The 20,896-nt window shown below is 38.9% G+C and overlaps 2 protein-coding genes and 1 long non-coding RNA gene across 5 annotated transcripts in view; 2 read left to right on the top strand and 1 right to left on the bottom strand.

Annotated features, from left to right (window-relative positions):
• Positions 1-3,729, top strand: part of PRKAA1 (protein kinase, AMP-activated, alpha 1 catalytic subunit) — a 41,336-nt gene extending 37,607 nt beyond the window's left edge. Inside the window, exons 7-9 of the mRNA XM_011966306.1 lie at positions 877-1,363; positions 1,475-1,601; positions 3,096-3,729. Coding sequence (XP_011821696.1) covers positions 877-1,363; positions 1,475-1,601; positions 3,096-3,340 — 859 coding nt within the window. The 3' untranslated portion in view covers positions 3,341-3,729. The remainder of the gene's footprint in view (positions 1-876; positions 1,364-1,474; positions 1,602-3,095) is intronic.
• Positions 1-10,088, bottom strand: part of LOC105529219 — a 34,711-nt gene extending 24,623 nt beyond the window's left edge. The window contains exons 1-3 of the long non-coding RNA XR_001004475.1: positions 9,893-10,088; positions 3,226-3,275; positions 1,648-1,704 (exon numbers count right to left, since the gene is read on the bottom strand). This is a non-coding gene — a long non-coding RNA (uncharacterized LOC105529219). The remainder of the gene's footprint in view (positions 1-1,647; positions 1,705-3,225; positions 3,276-9,892) is intronic.
• Positions 10,089-10,093: 5 nt separating this feature from the next.
• The window catches only part of TTC33 (tetratricopeptide repeat domain 33), a 43,538-nt gene continuing 32,735 nt past the window's right edge, over positions 10,094-20,896 (top strand). Inside the window, exons 1-2 of one of the 3 annotated variants that reach the window (XM_011966293.1) lie at positions 10,094-10,239; positions 18,781-19,002. In XM_011966293.1, the coding sequence (XP_011821683.1) occupies positions 18,782-19,002 (221 nt within the window). In that variant the 5' untranslated portion in view covers positions 10,094-10,239; position 18,781. The remainder of the gene's footprint in view (positions 10,240-18,780; positions 19,003-20,896) is intronic. The other 2 variants (XM_011966296.1, XM_011966286.1) reach the window with 2 other exon arrangements.

The raw sequence follows: 20,896 nt of genomic DNA, 5'->3' as shown, positions 1-20,896 counted from the left end.
ATATCTAGGTAAGAAATGTTTTTGCTTGTGTTTTACCTATTTTTTTCCAATTAAAATGTAATACATGACAATTAAAGACTTAGAAAAACACCAACAAAAATAGAGAAGAGAATAAAAATTATCTTTAATCCCATGACCCAGAAGATAACCATTGTTCTTTTTTTTTTTTTTTCTCCTCTGGATTTTATTTAGTTTTAGCAAAGTGTTTGACATAGTTCACGTCAAACATATTCTTAAATATATGAAGTTAGGGAATTAGAATAGGAAATCATTCAGGGTATGGCCTTTCCAGTCACATAGAACTGGGTTGTAATCCTGGTTCTGTCACTTACTGTCTTTGTGACCTTGAGCATGTTCGTAGATTTTTTTTTTTTTTAACCTCAGTTCCTTCATTTAAAACAAAGAGATATTATCTTCATGTAATTGTTTCGATGATGAGGGGAGATAATGTATATGAAGTGTTTAGCATAAAACTTAGCATATAGTAAGTACTCAATAGTTGTCTACTATTTTTGTTGTTATATTATTTTCACTTAACATATCAAAAGAGTATTATAATGAAGCTACCTAATATGTTCTCTTTCTAAGCTGGAAATAAGCTGTTCTTTGTCATTGTGATTGTCATTTGTCCCATAACTTTTTCCCCCCATTGCTACATCAGTGCATTCTCTCTCTTAAAACTGGAGGGAGATTGGAGCATTTTCCTCAACATACACAATGAAGTGCGAGCTAGAAGAGGAAAATTTCAGTGCAAAAAGTGACAGTAATACAGTATGAGTATAAGTATAAATTAGGTCATATTCTAAATTCCCCAAACTTACTTTCAGTCTCAGCTGTATTCAAAATCATTCTCCTGATCCTGCCTTTTTCTCTCAGGGAACATGAATGGTTTAAACAGGACCTTCCAAAGTATCTCTTTCCTGAGGATCCATCATATAGTTCAACCATGATTGACGATGAAGCCTTAAAAGAAGTATGTGAAAAGTTTGAGTGCTCAGAAGAGGAAGTTCTCAGCTGTCTTTATAACAGAAATCACCAGGATCCTTTGGCAGTTGCATACCATCTCATAATAGATAACAGGAGAATAATGAATGAAGCCAAAGATTTCTATTTGGCGACAAGCCCACCTGATTCTTTTCTTGATGATCATCACCTGTCTCGGCCCCATCCTGAAAGAGTACCATTCTTGGTTGCTGAAACACCAAGGGCACGCCATACCCTTGATGAATTAAATCCGCAGAAGTCCAAACACCAAGGTGTAAGGAAAGCAAAATGGCATTTAGGAATTAGAAGTCAAAGTCGTCCAAATGATATTATGGCAGAAGTATGTAGAGCAATTAAACAATTGGATTATGAATGGAAGGTAAGAAAGAGATAACATTTTGATTATTAGCATATTTGGCAAACCCACAGTCTATAAAATGTTTTATAGAAGAATTACTTTTGACTTGGTTTTTGTTATACCATGTGCTAGGTTGTAAACCCATATTATTTGCGTGTACGAAGGAAGAATCCTGTGACAAGCACTTACTCCAAAATGAGTCTACAGTTATACCAGGTGGATAGTAGAACTTACCTACTGGATTTCCGTAGTATTGATGGTATGTACGTCACACAAAACAACATAGATTAGACATTGTTACTAACTTGATATTTTACTCTTTGATTCTTTTGAGGCTTCTTGACTTGTTCCTAGTGATTCAACTGCAAAGGAATAGAAAATGTGACTTCTTGTGCCTTTGCAATATTAACATTTATGAATCTTATTATTGTAATCTTATAGCATATTGTCCTTTTAAGATTATCATCTTGTAAAATCCTTAAAGCCAGGTAAAGTCTGATCCTAAGGTGATAGTTTTCTGCTGCATTTGTTTTCTTGGTGTAGTTCATTTTGGTAAGATAAATGTTTTATTTAGAAATAAATATTGACTCTTCTGTAAGCTTTTATTTATTATTAAATAAATTTTCAGTTAAGAATGAAGTTACGGCATTTCTTCATTGGCCAATTCAGTTGCATTAAGCTACAGTGTTGAGCATAGGTGTGGTGGCTCATGCCTATAAACAGCCCAGCACTTTGGGAGGCTGAAGTGGGAGGATTGCTTGAGCCCAGGAATTTGAGACCAGCCTTAGCAACATAGTGACACTGTGTCTTTACAAAATATTAAAAAAACAATATATATAGTATCACCTTTGCTTATGGAAGGTTGCATAGAATTATTAGATGAGGTTCACCTATGAAATTTTTTCTTCTTTATAAACTAAAAGATAGTACACACATAGTAGCAGAAAGACACAGGTTTGAGGCATGATATGTTGGCCAAACCAGTTTGTCTGGTTATCTTGAGGTCTATGTAGTATGTATCTGCTAACATATACTAATGCAGTCGGAAATCTGAAACACAGAATGTGTTTTATTTTTCTTGTATTTGGATCAAATTTGCAACCTTAGTTTTACTAGTACTGGGGTATACCAGTTGAATGCCCATTTTTGTTTTTGTATTGTGTTCCCAACCTTAGTTGTTCTTTGATTTTTATTCATTGGAATTGTTGCTCTTTTATGAAATACTAAATGAAATATGAAGGGAAAGTGGAAAGTGAAAAGCACTAAGCCGAGCATTGGGAGAGGTGGGTTCTAGACTTACCTTTTTGTTCATTTGTTACCTTGGGCAAGTCACTTCTCTGGTTTTCTTATCAATAAAGTGAGGGGTTGGATGAGATGGTTTCGAGTATACCTTCCAAATTTGAAGTGCATTGATTCTATGATTTTAGTATAGAGGGATTACATTTTATTGCTATAGAATAATATTTATTAATCCCTAGATTGTTGGTTTACTGGGCTCTTAACCTTGGATTGCAGCTGATGAGTAGCTATACTGTACCCAACTTTGATTAGCCATCTTGAGAATACATACTGAATGTAAAAAAGGTGAATAGTTTAATACAGGCTCATTGATTCTATTTTAGAAGGTATTTAGAATAAACGTGCTCTTGATAGCTGGCCAGCAGCCCCACTTAAAGAAGCAAATACAATACTGTTACAAAACTTTTTGGGAGAAGGTCATAGACTATAATAAATTGAAATTCTTTTTACCCAGATGAAATTACAGAAGCCAAATCAGGGACTGCTACTCCACAGAGATCGGGATCAGTTAGCAACTATCGATCTTGCCAAAGGAGTGATTCAGATGCTGAGGCTCAAGGAAAATCCTCAGAAGTTTCTCTTACCTCATCTGTGACCTCACTTGACTCTTCTCCTGTTGACCTAACTCCAAGACCTGGAAGTCACACAATAGAATTTTTTGAGATGTGTGCAAATCTAATTAAAATTCTTGCACAATAAACAGAAAACTTTGCTTATTTCTTTTGTAGCAATAAGCATGCATAATAAGTCATAGCCAAATGCTTCCATTTGTAATCAAGTTATACATAATTATAACTGAGGGCTGGCGTTTTGAAATGCAATTTGCACAGGGATTGGAACATGATTTATAGTTAAAAGCTAATATGCAGAAATGAATTAAGATCATTTTGTTGTTCATTGTGCAGTACATATATAGCATAATATACACAGTGAATTATAGGTCTCTCAGGCTCACCTGATTTTTGGCTATTTTATATTTAGTGTACACAGGGCTTTGAAAATATTAATTTACATAAAGGCCTTCATATATTATTACATGTTATATATTTGCTTCATAAATTTATTCAATAAATATTTGCCTAGAATTCTCAAGACCTTTATAGGTGATTTTGTTTTCTGGGCTCCTTAACTTCTTAGCTAGTATCTTCCAGCAGTACTAACAGTCTAGATAACTTCTTCCATATCCCTCCCTCTTTGTTTTTTTGAGACAGAGTCTCACTCTGTCACCCAGGCTGGAGTCTCCGCCTCCCGGGTTCAAGTGATTCTCCTGCCTCAGCTTCCTGAGTAGCTGGAACTACATGCGCGTGCCACCACACCCGGCTAATTTTTTGTATTTTTAGTAGAGACGGGGTTTCACTGTGTTGGCCAGGCTAGTCTCGAACTCCTGACCGTGTGATCCACCACCTTGGCCTCCCAAAGAGGTGGGATTACAGGTGTGAGCCACGGTGCCTGGCCTCCATATCCCCCTTTAAAAATTCTGTAGTGTATGGTAAGTCATATCAGATATCAGATCTAATTTAAATTTTATTTTAGCTTTACAAGTCCAAAAACACAGAATTTATATATTCAGATACTCTAGGACTAATCTTAATCTTAAAATATTCCCACTATATTCTGTACACAAAATGTTCTTTTTTTGTTACAAGAGCTGAGTTGCATATACTGTAAATAAATCATATTTTTGCCAATTTCACAAATTCCTCTGGCTCATCATGTCAGTCATTATTGAGTATATGCAAACATTGCTAGTTATTTGATTATGTATCTTTTAAGTTGATTCAGTGCATAGAAAGACTATCTCTTACAAACTTTAAGTGCTCTGATATGACTTCCCCCCCAAATTTTATTATGAACATTTTTAAAAACAGAAAAATCGAAAACGTGTTCAGTAAGCACATGTATATCTACCACTTAGATTCAGCAGTTGTTAATGTTTTGTCATTTGTTTTCTCTATACCTATGTATAGATACAGCTAGTTATGCATATACATGCATATATGTGTGTGTGTGTATATGTATATGTGCTTTTTTTTCCTGAACCATTTGGATGTTACAGACATATCACCGTGAAAATACTTCAAGTATCTCCTACAGATAATGACATTCTCCTAAAAATCCATAATATCATTGTAAAATTAATAATTCCCCAATATCATCTAATCAAGCCATATTTAAATTTCTGAAGTTACCTCCAAATTTCTTTATAGCTGATTATTTCAAACCAGGATCCAATTAAACTTTACATATGACACTTGGTGATAACTCTTTAGTTGGATATAACATTATTATTATTTTGATAAAATGTGGAACAAAGCAATTCTATTAATAAGTGGTCACATTTGTTTTGGCCTTGAAGTACTTTTTAAAGATACTGGATTTTCCTAAGATTTCTGATTTACATTGATATTTTCTTTTTCTCATTCTTAATAACTGCATCACACAATAGATGTAAATGAAGATTTAGTCACCTCAGATAAAACTGGTATCATGTGTATGATAATATTGTATCATTTATATTTGCCTTATGTTAACTTTAAGAAATTGATTTTTTTGTATTAATCATTTTCCCATTGCAACAGAGCTATATTTTTTCTATTTTAAGAATCATATTTTAGGATTATTTTTGGCAAATACAGTGAGCACTTATGTAACCAGATGATAATGAACTCAAATGTCATGATAGCTTGCATAAATGGTGACTCTAGTAGATTTGACTTAAGCACTTCTAGAATCATGCACTGAATTCAAAAGAAAAATCTTGCTGCTTTTTATCCGGGGCTTGTTCTATTCAACTTCTAATTTGAAAGCTGTACAAAGTAATAGAAGTTCCATTTAAATATGAGTTCAAAACTGTATTTATAACTTGTTATGTAGCCCTCTCTGTCGGGGATTCTAATTTTACTTAGGGTCTCTAAATGCAGCATAATATGTTCCTGATGTTAACCGAAGACTGTATTTTTAAAGTTACAAATTTGTATATAGAATTAAGTAATGGCGCTATATAAGCTGTTGTGGGGAGGAGGGAAGAAAAGGAGGAACCAATTAAATAGGACCTTCTAAAAATTGTTAATTTTGTAAACTTTGCTTCTCTTATAAGTTATTGTGATTCAGTTTAGTTACTGCATTTTATTTTGAAAATATTTAAATATTGCACTTCTATAAATAGTATGATAAATGCACAGACAATTGCAGTAAATTCTTTTTTAAGCTAGGATATTTGAAATGACAACCTTTGGTTAAGTGTGTCAAGGTTGCACAGAATTTTCACAATTTTTTTGTTGTTTGCAAATTGTTACTAATATTGAAGAGGGAGGTAAGGGAGGCAATGCAAATGATTTTTAATCTTTTTTTATTATCTTTTCAGCAATTTATATTTTTTGTGACTTTATGCAACCATATTTTTACTTTGTCTTGACAACTGAAAGATGTATAAGGTTTTTTTTTGCCAGAAATGTACTGTATACATAGTTTTAAATATAACAGATTTTACTGATGTGTAAAAATTTTGCCATTAAAATAATTGATTTCTCACTGAGAGGAACTTTTCTACCAGGTTGGGGCATATGGGAGCTTAATATATCATATCTAATTTAAAATAATTTCAGTGAAATAAACTCCATTGCTTTTACTTAACTTTTTCTTGAGATGCTTTTGTAGTTTTTCAGAGTTTTAGATGATTTTATACAAAATCCTCTGCCCAGCACTGCTCTTTTTGATGTTGTAGTGACACCATTCACATTGAATTACTGCTTGGTAGCCTGTGGCTATATGTGGGAACTCCATGCATCTGTGTTCTGACTGGCACCTTTGGAATGAAAGAAAAGTGTGTGCTGTCCAAATCTTTTTTCCCTTAATTCCTTCCCTCCTCTTCCCACCCATAATAGAAATTTTATTTCCACTGTGAGTTCTGACAAGAATGAAATTCCACATACAACGTAACTGTAAATTGTTGGTAGGTAGAAGTTAATATTTGTGGTTCATGTATATTTTGACCAGAGTATATTTAAGTATACAATTTCAACTTCCTTGATTTAGAAATATGATATAATAAAGAAAAACTTCATTTATAATCTGTTACAATGTACTTATGTTTTTTAACCTCTGGGAAAACTCAGTGGGAAAAAAAAAAAAGGCTAAGTATCTGTGCACCTTTCTTTTTAACAATGTACTAGCCAGGTGCGGTGGCTCACACTTGTAATCCTAGCCCTCTGGGAGGCCGAGGTGGGTGGATCACCTGAGGTCAGGAGTTCAAGACCAGCCTGGTCAACATGGTGAAACCCCGTCTCTACTAAAAACACAAAAATTAGCCAGTGTGGTGGCGGGCGCCTGTAGTCCCACCTACTTGGGAGGCTAAGGCACGAGAATCACTTGAACCTGGGAGGTGGAGGTTGCAGTGGACTGAGATTGTGCCACTGCACTACCAGTCTGGGCGACAGAGCGAGAATCTGTCTCAAAAAAACCCCACCAAAACAACAACAACAACAACAAAATGTACCTAGAAATAGAAAATATAGTGCCTGACTACATTTAAGTTCTCAAACATTGTGATTTTTGTCTTGACTACATGAGTCTTGATTTCATCTAAAAACCAACCACTTGAACAAAACATTATGATAGATACAATAAAAGCCAAAGCAACTACCATTTATCAGTTGCTAACACTTGATTTGGTTATAGTCCTACTACTGTTAGAATTCAATTAGTATTAAATATTGTATCCACATGGCATTGTTAGGCAGGGGCTTGTGCTAGATTGTTGACACTCTGTTATCTTTAAAACAACAAAAGAAAACTGCTAAAGAGTGTTATGAATGTATGTAAGGTTTTTTTTAGGGAATGTATAAATTGCTATAGGTATTTACCTTGGCTGTACAAGAATTGTCCAAGAAATTCTTGTTTGAAAAATCAGAATTTTTGAAGTCTTATTGTAAATAAACTTCAGTTTACTGTAAATGCCAATAAATTATGACTAAATTTAAAGGATTTTGGCAAGTGATCATGTCTTAAAAAGACAGCATAAGACATATATTAAATATGTTAGGTGAATCAAGATCATAGACCAGTCAGAGTTAGTAGAGAAGTGGTGAGTGAAGTATAAAAACTTAGTGGGAGCTACCCTTAAACATAGTAGTGGAGATCAGGGTTAGGTTACTTGAGAAATTTAGCAAAGACCCCTAGGTAGGGGCACAGCTTCAAGCACCACTTACTCACTCTGCAAACTCCATTCCTTCTAATGGCTACTATGAACTAATGACACTATGAATGTGACCATAAGATGAATCCTCCTCTGGATGTCTTGTTAGAGAGGTACATGTTTTCTTATTTAAGACTTTCATAGACATACATACAGAAAAGTATACAAATAAGTATTTGGCTTAATGAATTTTCAGTGTTTCAGGTATACAGGAAACATGACCATGTAAACCTCTAGGCAGATTAAGAAACATTGCCACCACCTTAGTGTTTTTCATAATTAATATCAGAAGTAAACGGTCACTTCTGCCTTCTGTAAGTAACACAGACGAACCGTGGTACAACGTAGGAAGGCAGTGCATAAGGATGTGAATGCTAGGAGTGAATGCCATCTTGGAGCCTGGCTACTGCAGTCATGCATTGATCGTTTTCAAATATTACTGGTTCACTTATGCAGCCTGCACAAATATTGGCGTATTTAAGCAAACAATGTAAATAAAAGTCACAACTAATAATGACTGATATCACAAAATTCTGGAGATACTGGGAAGCTGCCAAGATCATTATGGTGAATACCATTTTTCCAAAATCATATTTTTTTGCCTAAAGTCTTGAATTTTGTCATTGGCAACAAACTCAATTTTTTTTTTCTCTTTCCTCCCTCCCTCCTTCTCTCTCTTTTTTCCTTTCCTCTTCCCCTTTCCCTTTCCTTGTTTTTCTTGAAGTTACGGATTCCCTTCGTTCATTTTTCAAGAAAGGTTTGTCAAATACCCAAGTACTCATCTTAGGAAAATTTGTGTTCCAGGAAAAAAAGTAGTTAATAATGCCATCTCACAATAGCTCTTCTTTGATACATCATACTTCAATATGCAGCAGAAGTACTTTATGAGGACTTCCAAGTTTTTACAAAGAATATTAAGTGTCAGGGTGGTTATAATAAAGTTAACTTATTATAAAGTAATAAAGTAACTTTATTATGCTGGAGACAGCATTCATTTTTTTTTTTTTTTTTTTGAGACCGGGCCTCGCTCTGTCGTCCAGGCGGGAGTGCAGTGGCGTGACCTCGGCTCACTGCAGCCTCGACCTCCAAGGCTCAAGGGATCCTCCCAAGCCAGCCTCTGAGTAGTTGGGATTCAGGTGCGCGCCGCCAGGCCTGGCTAATTTTTGTATTTTTGGTAGAGACGGGGTTTCGCCATGTTGGCCAGGCTAGTCTCGAACTCCGGACCTCCCAAAGTGCTAAGATTACAGGCGTGAACCACCGCGCCCGGCCCATTTTTCTTACTGTGAGCGTGTGGTGGTGAAGAAGAGCTCCCGGTACGGTTTGGTGTCATTACTGTAATTCCTGCGGAGGCGCCAGCACCTTGACCTGCCATTGCTTTTCCACCATCAGTGCAAACGTCAGCATTGTGCAAAGGGCAAATCACGTCTTCATATTAGTATGAAAATAATTTTGGCTTTGAAAGGGTGTCGGTGACCCTCAGGACAATGTTGGTCGACATCAATGGTTCTCAACGGGGCAGGGTGGGAGGGCTGGTTTTTCTTCCAGGGGAAATTTCACTGTCTGGGGAAACCATTGGCTGTCACAACTGACCAGTGGTGGCATCCCGTGGACAGAGACCAGAGATGCTGCTAAGTACCCTACAATGCACAGGACACCCCGTCCCCCAACAAAGCATGATCCAGTTTGAAATGTTAATGGCGCTGAGGCTGAGAAAGCATGACTTCCAAAAACGAGTGTATTGGGCAGGAGAGTTGGATAAATTAACAATCTTGATTACCTTTGTTACATGTGCTCGTTTATTTTCAAGACATGACGCACAGCTACGTTCAGGCCGTAATACTGCCTTCCGGGTCCAACTCATTGTAACTTTCACGTGAAGGCTGCAGTTCAGCCTGGAGCCTCCCTGACTAGCTTCCCCGCCCCGCCGCCTCGAGCCCTTTATAACCGAGTTTTGCCTCGCTGTTCTCTGCGTCTGGCCGACCTCATCAGCTAGGCTATTAGGCAGGAGCATATCCTAATCCTTTGAATCCCGTAAAATCGTAAAATTTTCCCCTCACCTTATTCCCCACTGACTGGACGCGACGCTGCGCGGTACCGCTGGGGCGGCTCCTACTGGTGCGCTCCTCAGCCCGCGCAGCCTCATTTTCCCGCGCTCCTGCGCTGCGGTCACTCGGTGCTGCTGTTAGAGGGCGCGCCCAGCCGCGTGGCCCTGATTACTACAAATCCCAGAAGGTCATGCGGTGGGGGCGGCCGCGGTGACTTCTGGGATTTGTGGTCTCGGAGAAGGGATTGGCGGAGGAGAAAGACAGAGTCGTCTTTCCTTTGCCTGCTTCTGTGGACTGTTCGAACGCCCCGGGGTGGGCCAAACACGTTTCTTAGGAAACCAGGGATCCAGGGCAGGCAGGTAGGAATTTGGGCGTGATAATTTCTGCTTCCAGTGGGCAAGAATGTAAACACGGGGCCTTGGGAGGTGTTATCAGGTAACTGGGGTTGCCCGGTCGGCGGTGGAAGCTGAAGAAGAGGAGGAAAACGAGGCGAGTGGGTGCTGTGATTAGGGCAGAAAGGACCTTCGGAGTAGGAGTAGAAACCCGACGGGATCCGGTAGAGCCTGTTCGCTAGGGTTGGTCTCCAGGGACAAGCGAGTCTAGGGGTCGGGCCCGCAGTGGCACCTTCGCCAGGCTGCGCGGCCGCAACCTTCCCTGCGCGGTGGGAGGGGCGGGTCGAGCCGGCCGCTCCCCGCTGGAGAGGTGTCTGCGGCCCGGGGCGGTCCGTGCACGCGCAGGTGACGTCCGGGGCAGCCTTTCTGAGCATTTTTATTATTGTTGACCAATGAAGGGAAAGTCGCTAATACTGGTTTTTCTCTTGCGGTGGCGTTTTTTGGTAAATCGTTTCTTGGATTCCTCACCTCTGAATACCTCCTTCTACCCAGAAGGATGCTGTTGTGATTTCCTGATCTTGTTCATGTAGTGGTTTTTCCCTTTGGGTGCTGCATCCTCAGACAGTCAAGACAAGCCCTCTCTGGCAGCTGGGTAAATGTCAAGCCGTCAACAGTTATTGAGCGCCTACTATAGGGATCATTGTAACAGTACAGGAATTTAGAATACAGCGTCGTTGTTTAGAGCTGTTATGCCATTCCTGAAATATAATGCTGTATGGAAGGTTGAATTTGTCTGGTTTCATGAGTTTAACATGAACATGAAACCGGTGTGATTGTGGTTTACCCATATGGTTTCTTATTCTGGTAAAAAAATGTTAAGTCTAGGATGTTGGCACCTCGGGCTTCTAACTAGACTTAGGAAACCCTCCTTCATAAGAAGTTTTCATTGCATGTTCAGTTAGTCACAGAGGAACAATAAACTCGTACGGCTTAAGATATCTGAAACAACTGGGAGTGTTAAATTTTCCAATGCAGAAAGTGCTTTGCATGTTCTAGGATTCACACACCTTTTTAAGCCTGCCTAAGTTTTCTTCAAAGCTTAAGTCCTCCAGGAAGCCTCAAGTGTCCCTTCTCTGATGTCATGGCATCCTTTGTTTACTCTCTTGTAGCACTTACCGTGTATTGAAATTGACTGTACTCTGTGGTTTCCAGACACTTTTGAAGAAAATATAAAACTTCGCTAATGGCCTTGATAACAGATTCATGCTTTTACACCGTAGTGGGCCCTTGATACTACTGTTTGGTATCTCTATTTATCCTTTGTTGCTTTTCCTTATCTCTGCAGTGACTATTTTAGATCTTTTCCGTTTTTCTCAAGAACTCAGATATGTTATTTTCCTTTTACTTTGAGCAGATGACTAGCCGCTGTTTGCTGGAGAAATGTGAAGCTTAGGGCATGAAATTCCTCATTTTCCTTTCCCTCCATCCCTGAACTTGCCTGTATGTTTCACTCAATATTAACTCTTCTTTTTGTCTGAGAGGAATGTATTTTTGTCTCCCTCTTTCAGGTTAAACTTGTCGATTGCTAGTGGCATCAGGCCTCCCACACCCTCATTACCTCATTCTGTCCTGGCCTCTGCAGCCTCTGATCTCTAGAAGGTCTCAAGGGATCTGTGGAGGAGAATGACTCAAACACCTGAGGCAACAGTGTGCATGGTCTGTTCACATATGGTTGAGAACCACCACCTTGGGCCTTAACCTGTGCTTGTCCCCAGCATTTGTAACAGTGGTTTGGGTTGGAAGATGGGGAGGGTAATCGGAGTCTGAATGACCTATGAATTTAAAAAAATCTGTAGGTCTGTATCTCACTTTTTCCTTTCCTTCCGACCCTATCACAGCCCCTCATAGAATCTACAGATCTGATCAATAATTTTTTTTTCCTTTGATCAATGATTTTTATTGTAATTTGCCTCCAGTAAACACACTAGGTTTCCTTTAGTATTAGTAGGGTTCCCACAGTGCCTGGTGCCTCACATTATGAATAAAGAAAGTTTCATTTGGAAACTTGAAACCGGAAAACGTGGTCATCATTCTTGTTACCATTAGGGATAATCATAAATACAAGACTTTTTTTTTAATCTTGTCTTACACTGATACCTTGTGAGTCTTTCCTAATGATCTGTATTTTCTCAGGTTGTCCTCACTGTGTGCCTTTTAACTTCTGTTCCATAATATCCACACTTCCCGTTTTCAGCCATCTTCCCCTGTGATACTTATAATCATCTTCAAACATGGGAAACTCATTCTCCTATATTATGATCAGTCTGGGGAGAGAGTTCGCATTGTCCTTATTCCCCAGCATAATTTATAATCCATTAGTCCTCCAGGTTTAAAAAAAAAATCTCAGTTCCTGTGGAAAGCTTGTGGTTCACCTATATCAGCCTGTATATTTCTTTATTTCTTTTTTTTTTTTGAAATGGAGTTTTGCTCGTGTCGCCCAGGCTGGTGTGCAATGGTACAATCTTGGCTCACTGCAACTTCTACCTCCCAAGTTCAAGTGATTCTCCTGCCTCAGCCTCCCAAGTAGCTGGGATTACAGGCATGCACCACCATGCCCAGCTACTTTTTGTATTTTAGTAGAGACGGGGTTTTACCATGTTAGCCAGGCTTGTCTTCAACTCCTGACCTCAGGTGATCCACCCGCCTCTGCCTCCCAAAGTGCTGGAATTACAGGCGTGAGCCACCGTGCCCAGCCCAGCCTGTATATTTCTTGATTGCTGTGATTTATTGGCTCTCTCTCATATTTGTTAAGAACTCAGACATATGACTCACAATTTTCCTACCCCTCCAAATTCTGCCATTATCGTAGGTCTTTTCATGTGAATGACCTCACAGCCACCCTCACTTTTTTTCTCACCTTCCTTCTAGTGATTACAGGGATCATTTTATTGTGCTTCACTTTATCGCACTTCATAGAGACTGCGTTTTTGCACATTGCAACTGTACAGTAACCTTATGTCGTGCAAGTCTTTTCGTGCTGTTTGTCCAACAGCATGTGTGCACTTAGTGTCTCTGTGCTACGTTTTGGTAATTCTTGAACTATTTCAGACTTTTTAATTATTACTATATCTGTTATGGTGATCTGTAATCGATGATCTTTGGTGTTAACAGTCGTAATCATTTTGGGCTGCCATGAACCATGCCCATATGAGATGGTGAACTTAATAAATGTGTGTTTTAAATGCTGTACCACCAACTGGCTATTCCCATCTCTCTTCTTCTCCTTGCGTCTCCCTGTTTCCTGAGACACAGCAATATTGAAATTAGGCCAGTTAATCCTACAATGCCCTCTAAGTGTTCAAGTGAAAGGAAGAGTTACACATCTCTCATTTTAAATCAAAAGCTAGTAAATGATTTTAGGAAGACATGTTGAAAGTCAATGCAGGATGAAAGCTAGGCCTGTTGCACCAAACAGCCAAGTGGTGAATGCAAAGGACAAGTTCTTCAGTGAAATTGAAAGTGCTACTTCAGTAAACACACAAATGATAAGAAAGCAAAAACAGCTTTATTGCTAATATGGAGAAGCTCTGAGTGGTCTAGGTAGATCAGACCAGCCACAGTATTCCCTTAAGCAGGAGCCTAATTTAGAGGAAGTTTCTAACTCTTTTCAATTCTGTGAATGCTGAGGGAGGTGAAGAAGCTGCCAGAGTAAAGTTTGAAACTACTAGAGGTTCGTTTATGAGGTTTAAGAAGCCATTTTCATAACATGAAAGTGCAGAGTAAAGCTGCACATGCTGATGTTATCCACAAAAGATCTAGCTAAGATAATTGATGAAGTTGGCTACATTAAATGAGATTTTCTTTTTTTTCTTTTTTCTTCTGAGACGGAGTCTTGCTCTGTTGCCCAGGCTGGAGTGCAATGGCCATGATCTTGACTCACTGCAACCTCCACCTCCTGGGTTCAGGCAGTTCTCCTGCCTTACCCTCCCCGGTAGCTGGGGCTACAGGCGTGCGCCACCCACGCCCAGCTAATTTTTGTATTTTTAGTAGAGACAGGGCTACACCATGTTGGCCAGGATGATCTTGATCTCTTGACCTTGTGAGCCTCCCACCTTGGCCCCCAAAGTGCTGAGATTACAGGTGTGAGCCACTGTGCCCGGCCACAAGATTTTCAGTGTAGATGACACAGCTTTCTATTGGAAGAAGATACTCTCCAGGGCTTTCATAGCTGCAGAGAAGTCAATGTTTGACTTTAAAGCATCAGAAGACAGGCTGACTCCTTAAATTGAAGTCAATGTCTATTTACCATTCTCAAAATCCTATTGTCCTTGAGAATTATGCTAAATGTACTTTGCCTATGTTCTATAAATGGAACAACAAAGCCTGGGTGATGGCACATCTGTTTACAGCATGGTTTACTGAATATTTTAAGCCCACTGTTGAGACCTGCTCGTGAAGAAAAGATTCCTTTCAAAATATTACTCATTGACAGTGCACCCTGTCATCTAAGAGTTCTAATGGAGATGTACAAGATTAATGTTGTTTTCATGCCTGTTAACACAGCATCTTTTCTGCAGCCCATGGATCAAGGAGTAATTTTCACTTTCAAGTGTTACTATTTAAGAAATACATTTTGTAAGGCTGTAGCTGCCATAGATAGTGATTCTTCTGCTTCATTTGGGCAAAGTCAATTGAAAACTTTCTGGAAAGGATTCTAATTCTAGATAACCATTAATAATATTTGTGATTCATGGAAGGTGGTCAAAATATCAACATCAACAGGAATTTGGAAGAAGTTGATTACAACCTTCATGGATAACTTTTGGGGGTTCAAGACTTCAGTGCAGGAAATAACTGCAGATGTGGTGGAAATAGTAAGAGAACTCAAATTAGAAGTGGAGCCTGAAGATGTGACTGAATTCCTGCAATCTCATGATAAAATTTGAAAGGATGAGGAGTTGCTTCTTGGGGATGAGCAAAAAAAGTGGTTTCTTGAGATGGAATCTACTCCTGGTGAAGATGCTGTTAACATTGTTGAAATGACAACAAAGGATTTAGAGTAAATTATATAAACTTAGTTGATAAAGCAGTGGCAGGGTTTGACAGTATCAAGTCCAATTTTGAAAGAAGTTCTACTGTGGGTAAAATGCTACCAAATAGGATTGCATGCTACAGAAAAATTTTTTATGAAAGGGAGAGTCAGTCGATGCAGCAAACTTCATTGTTGTCTTTTTTTTTTTTTGAGACAAAGCCTTACCCTGTTGCCCAGTGTGCCAGGGTGGAGTCCAGTGGCATGATCATGGCTCACTGCAGCCTTAACCTCCTGGGCTCAGGTGATCCTCCTGCCTCAATCTCCTGAGTAGGTGGGACTACAGATGTGTACCACCACGCCTGACTAGTTTTTACAAATTTTTTGCAGAGATGAGGTTTTGCTGGTCTCAAGCTCCTGGGCTCAAGACCTCTACCTGCCTTAGCCTCCCAAAGTGCTAGGATTACAGGCATGAGCCAACATGCCTGACCACTGTTGTCTTATTTTAAGAAATTGTCACAGCCACCCCAGCCTTCAGTAGCCACCACCCTGATCAGTCAGCAGCCATCAACATTGAGGAAAAACTCTCCACCAGTAAAAAGATTAGGACTTGCTGAAGGTTCAGATGATCTTTGGCATTTCTCAGCAATAAAATGTTTTTAAATGAAGACATGTACTTTTTTTTTTTTTTTTTTTTTTTTGAGACGGAGTTTCACTCTGTCGCTCAGGCTGGAATGCAGTGGTGCGATCTCTGCTCACTGCAACCTCTGCCTCCTGAGTTCAAGCGATTCACCTGCCTCAGCCTCCTGAGTATCTGGGATTACAGGCACATGCCACCACGCCCAGATAATTTTTGTATTTTTAGTAGAGACGGGATTTCACCATGTTGGTCAGGCTGGTCTCAAACTCCTGACCTTGTGATCTGCCCGGCTCAGCCTCCCAAAGTGCAGGGATTGCAGGCATGAGCCACTGTGCCTAGCAAGGCATGTACATTTTTAAAGATGATGCTGTAACACTTAATAGACTATAGTGTAGTGTAAATGTAACTTTTATATGCATAGGGAGACCAAAGCATTTCTGTGACCCACTTTTTGGTATTATTCACTTTATTGCAGTGGTCTGGAACTGACCGTGCAACAACTCTGAGATAGGCCTGTGCTTATATATCACTTCAGCCATGTGCATCAGTGATGAGGACCTTGAAACCCGCTCGAACTTAACACACTATTTCAATTCTCTCCCTCCCATACTCCCACAATGCCCATTCTTTGGTAGTTTCATAAAGCCCTCTGATTCATTACTTTTCTTTATGTTTTTGGTTCATTGCTTTTTTTCTCTATTTCTCTAGTTGATCATTTGATCCAAATCTCCTTGTGGTTATAGACTCTTTTAAGAATGGAATGAAACCTTAAACACTATTCTCCAAAATGTACACAGATACAAAGAATTTTATACAATTAATATACAGTTCCGGTGTTTCTCAGTATCTTGAAGACCATCTATACAACTAGTAAATTTTTGGATCCCTCAGTTAATCTCTTCTCTAAATAAATATTTGTTGAATTATTTCAGGATTTCCATTGTTTTATCGTTTATCCTGTCTTTATTTCTTACATTTGTATATCATTGCAGATTTACCAAGAAGTTCAGCGTCTGTTATTTATTTATTTATTTTTTTGAGATGCAGTTTTGCTGTGTTGCCCAGGCTCACTGCAACCTCTGCCTCCCGGGTTCAAGCAATTCTCCTGCCTCAGCCTCCCAAGTAGCTGGGATTATAGGCATGTACCACCACGCCTGGCTAATTTTTGTATTTTTAGTAGAGATGGGGTTTCATCATGTTGGCCAGGCTGGTCTCAAACCCCTGACCTCAAATGATCATTGGCCTTGGCCTCCCAAAGTGCTGGGATTACAGACGTGAGCCACCATGCCCAGTCAGCATCTCTTATTTTAAAATTTACCCAATAATTTTGTGAGTTAAGTCATTTACCAAGTTTGAATCTTTTAAAACCTTTTTATTTTGGAAAGTTTTAACACATATGAAAGAAAAAAGTACAATGACCACTATGTACTCATCACTCAATTTCATTAGTTATCAATTAAAAGCAATCTAACTTCATCTATATTTTCTCTTCCATTGTACTCCCAACCTCCACTGATTACTTTGAAACAATTCCTAGATGTCTTATAATTTCATATGAAATATTTCAGTTTGTATTTCTAAAAGCTAAGGGTTCTTTTTATAAGCGTAATTACAATACTATTATCACACCAAAGAAATAATAGCCGTAATTTACCAGGTGCGGTGGCTCACACCTATAATCCCAGCAATTTGGGAGGCTGAGGTGGGTGGATCACCTGAGGTCAGGAGTTCAAGACCAGCCTCACCAACATAGCGAAACCCCATCTCTACTAAAAATACAAAATTAGCCGGGCGTGGTGGCACATGCCTGTAATCTCAGCTGCTCTGGAGGCTAAGGCAGGAGAATCGCTTGAACCTGGAAGGCAGAGGTTGCAATAAGCTGAGGTTGCGCCACTGCACTCCAGCTGGGGGAACGAGTGAAACTCCATCTCCAAAAAAAAAAAAAAAAAGTAGCAGTAATTCCTTAATATCATCAAATATCAAATCAGTGTTCCCATTCCTCCTTTTTCATAAATGTTTCTTTCTGGCTGGGTGTGGTGGCTCACGCCTGTAATCCCAGCACTTTGGGAGGCTGACGCGGGTGGATCTCCTAAGGTCAGGAGTTTGAGACCAGCTTGGCTAACATGGTGAAATCCTGTTTCTACTAAAAATACAAAAAATTACCCGGGCGTGGTGGCACCTCCCTTCTTTCTCTTCTTTCTTTCCTGGCAGTTTATTTCTTGAAGAAACCAGCTTTATTTTCCTTTAGTTTCTGTTTTTTGCTATCTGCATCTCTGGTGTGTTATTGAACATGCTTTACTTTATCCCGTATTTCTTATAAAATGGTAGAGGCCTGATCTGACTCAGTGTTAATTTTTGTAGGAGTACTTACTTCATGAGTGGCATGCTACCTCCATGAGGAGGTGTGTGATGTCCAGTTGTCTTTCTTAGTGATGTTAGTGGCCATTGATGATTATTGCCTACAGCCACTAATTAGGGTTGAAAAATGGTGATAGTCTAATCCCGTTATTTCCTCTTTACCTATTGGTTGGAATACTTCCATAAAAGACCAAGTTTTGGGCCAGGCGCGGTGGCTCACACTTGTAATCCGAGCACTTTGGGAGGCCGAGGTGGGTAGATTACCCGAGGTCGGGAGTTCGAGACTAGGCTGGTCAACATGGAGAAAACCCGTCTCTAGCAAAAATACAAAAATCAGCTGGCGTGGGTGGTGTATGTGTGTAATCCCAGCTACTTGGGAGGCTGAGGCAGAAGAATCGCTTGAACCCGGGAGGCGGAGGTTGTGGTGAGCCAAGATCGTGCTACTGCACTCCAGCCTGGGCCACAAGAGTGAGACTCCATCTAAAAAAAAAAAAAGAGAACCAAGTTTGAATTTTAAAGCTGTTTCTTTTTAATTTTCCAGAATGGCTTCCTTTGGGTGGAAGAGGAAAATTGGTGAGAAGGTCTCAAAGGTCACTTCCCAGCAGTTTGAAGCTGAAGCTGCTGATGAGAAGGATGTAGTTGACAACGATGAAGGAAACTGGCTTCATGCCATTAAACGTAGGAAAGAAATTCTTCTTGAAGGCTGTGCTGAGAAAAGTAAACAGCTGAAGGACGAAGGAGCCAGTTTGGCTGAAAATAAAAGGTATGTATTTAAAGTTTTTTTTTTTTTTTTAATGGAGAACAGCTTACATTTTCTAGCTCAGTGTCAGTAATGGGATGAAGAGTTATGAATTTGATAAATTCATGTTTTTAAAATCTATTTTAGGTGCTAAATTAGTCAAAGAAATAAAGTGTTTCAAAGTCATCTGAAAAATGAGAGTTTGTAAAATAGTTTTCAGGATGCAGTGAAAGTTTGTAAAATAGTTTTCAGGATGCTAATTATGTCCCTGCTTTGCCGTCATTTTTGTTGTGCCTAAAGAAGAGTAAATGCTAAGTAAAATGTAATTCAAGTGATTGGTCAGTAAAAGGTGGTCTTATCGCTGGAAACTTTCTGCTTATGACATTATGTATCAGGTAAATTAGGCATTTCCTGAATAGCTTTGAGGGCATGTACATTAAAAAAACAGGTATTTAGTTATTCTTTGCCATTTACTTATTATATACTTGAATAAATATGACTTACTGTATAGGAATTTGATAATAGCTTCATTTATTTTTAGCCCTTCCTTACCTAAGTTGTTCCTATATGTACCCATTTCTTATTTCCTTTCCTCTGTTTCTTACTTTTTTATTCCTTTTCTCCTTTTTCTGCTTAGATTTTTAAGAGGGACCAAAAATCATTTTTCATTAGTCAGTGAGGAAAAGACAAATTTTTCGTAGATTCTGTTGAGAAAACTGGATTACTACATAGAGGAAAATAAAACTGGATCTGTATCTAATACCATGTACAAAGATGGACCCTGGAGGGATTAAAAATTTGTGAAAGGTAAAACTATGTAGTTAATAGAAGAAAATATAGAATGGTATCTCTATAATCTATGGTGGAAAAGGCCTTTTTTATTTTGAAAAAATTTCAAATCTATATTAAAGAATAGTATAATTGGCTGGGTGTGGTGGCTTATACTAGTAATCCCAGCACTCTGGGAGGCCAAGGTGGGAGATTTGCTTGAGCCCAGGAGTTCGAGGATGTGGTGAGCTATGATCTTGCCACTGCACTCCACCCTGGGCAACAGAGTGAGACCCTGTGAAATAAATAAATAAATAGTATATCTAGTATGATTCCAGTTCCAGTTTTAAAAAATTCTGGCTGTGTGTGGTGGCTTGTGTCTGTAATTTTTGTGCTTTGAGAGGCCGAGGCAGGAAGATTGCTTGAGCCCAGGGGTTGAGCCTACGGTGAGTTGTGACTCTGCTGTTGTGCTCTAGCTTGGGTGACAGAGTGAGACACTGTCTCCAAAACAAAACAAAAGAATAGGACAATCACATATTTCCTCTATCTAGACTCAACAATTCTTAATATTTGCTTTATCCCTGTCTTTCTACACATGCATACACACACACACACATATACACAGGCATACATAATTGCATATTTACAGGGTTTTTTTGCTGCTCTATTTGAAAGTTTCAGACATTATGACACCTACTCCTAATTCCTCACGTTTCTTCTAAGAATAAGGGTGTTATCTAACGTATTTTTACCTAACCTAAGAAAATTAACAATTTTATATCTAATATTAGTTCCTGTTTAGGTTTTTCCAGTTTTCCCCTAAATGTCTTTTACAGTCTATGTTTTTAAAACCAGGATCTAAGGAGTTCACACATTATATTTGGTTATTATGTCTCTTTAGTGTCTTTTGACGTCCTTGGGTTTTCTACTTTTATCCCCCATGACATTGACTGATGGAAGAGTCCAGACCAATTTTCTGTTTGATTGTTTCCTTGTGTGTGTCGTTTAATTTGTTCCTCTATCTCATGTGTTTCTTGTAAATGAAAGTTAGGTGTAGAGATTAAATTTAGAGTCTAAATATTTTTGGCAAGTATATGTCATAGGTAACATTTGTGCTTTATACTGCATCATATTGGGAGATAAATAACAT

This window comes from Mandrillus leucophaeus, unplaced genomic scaffold (assembly GCF_000951045.1).
Source record: "Mandrillus leucophaeus isolate KB7577 unplaced genomic scaffold, Mleu.le_1.0 Scaffold119, whole genome shotgun sequence".
Taxonomy (NCBI): Eukaryota; Metazoa; Chordata; class Mammalia; order Primates; family Cercopithecidae; genus Mandrillus; species Mandrillus leucophaeus.
This window is presented reverse-complemented; position numbering and strand designations above follow the sequence as displayed.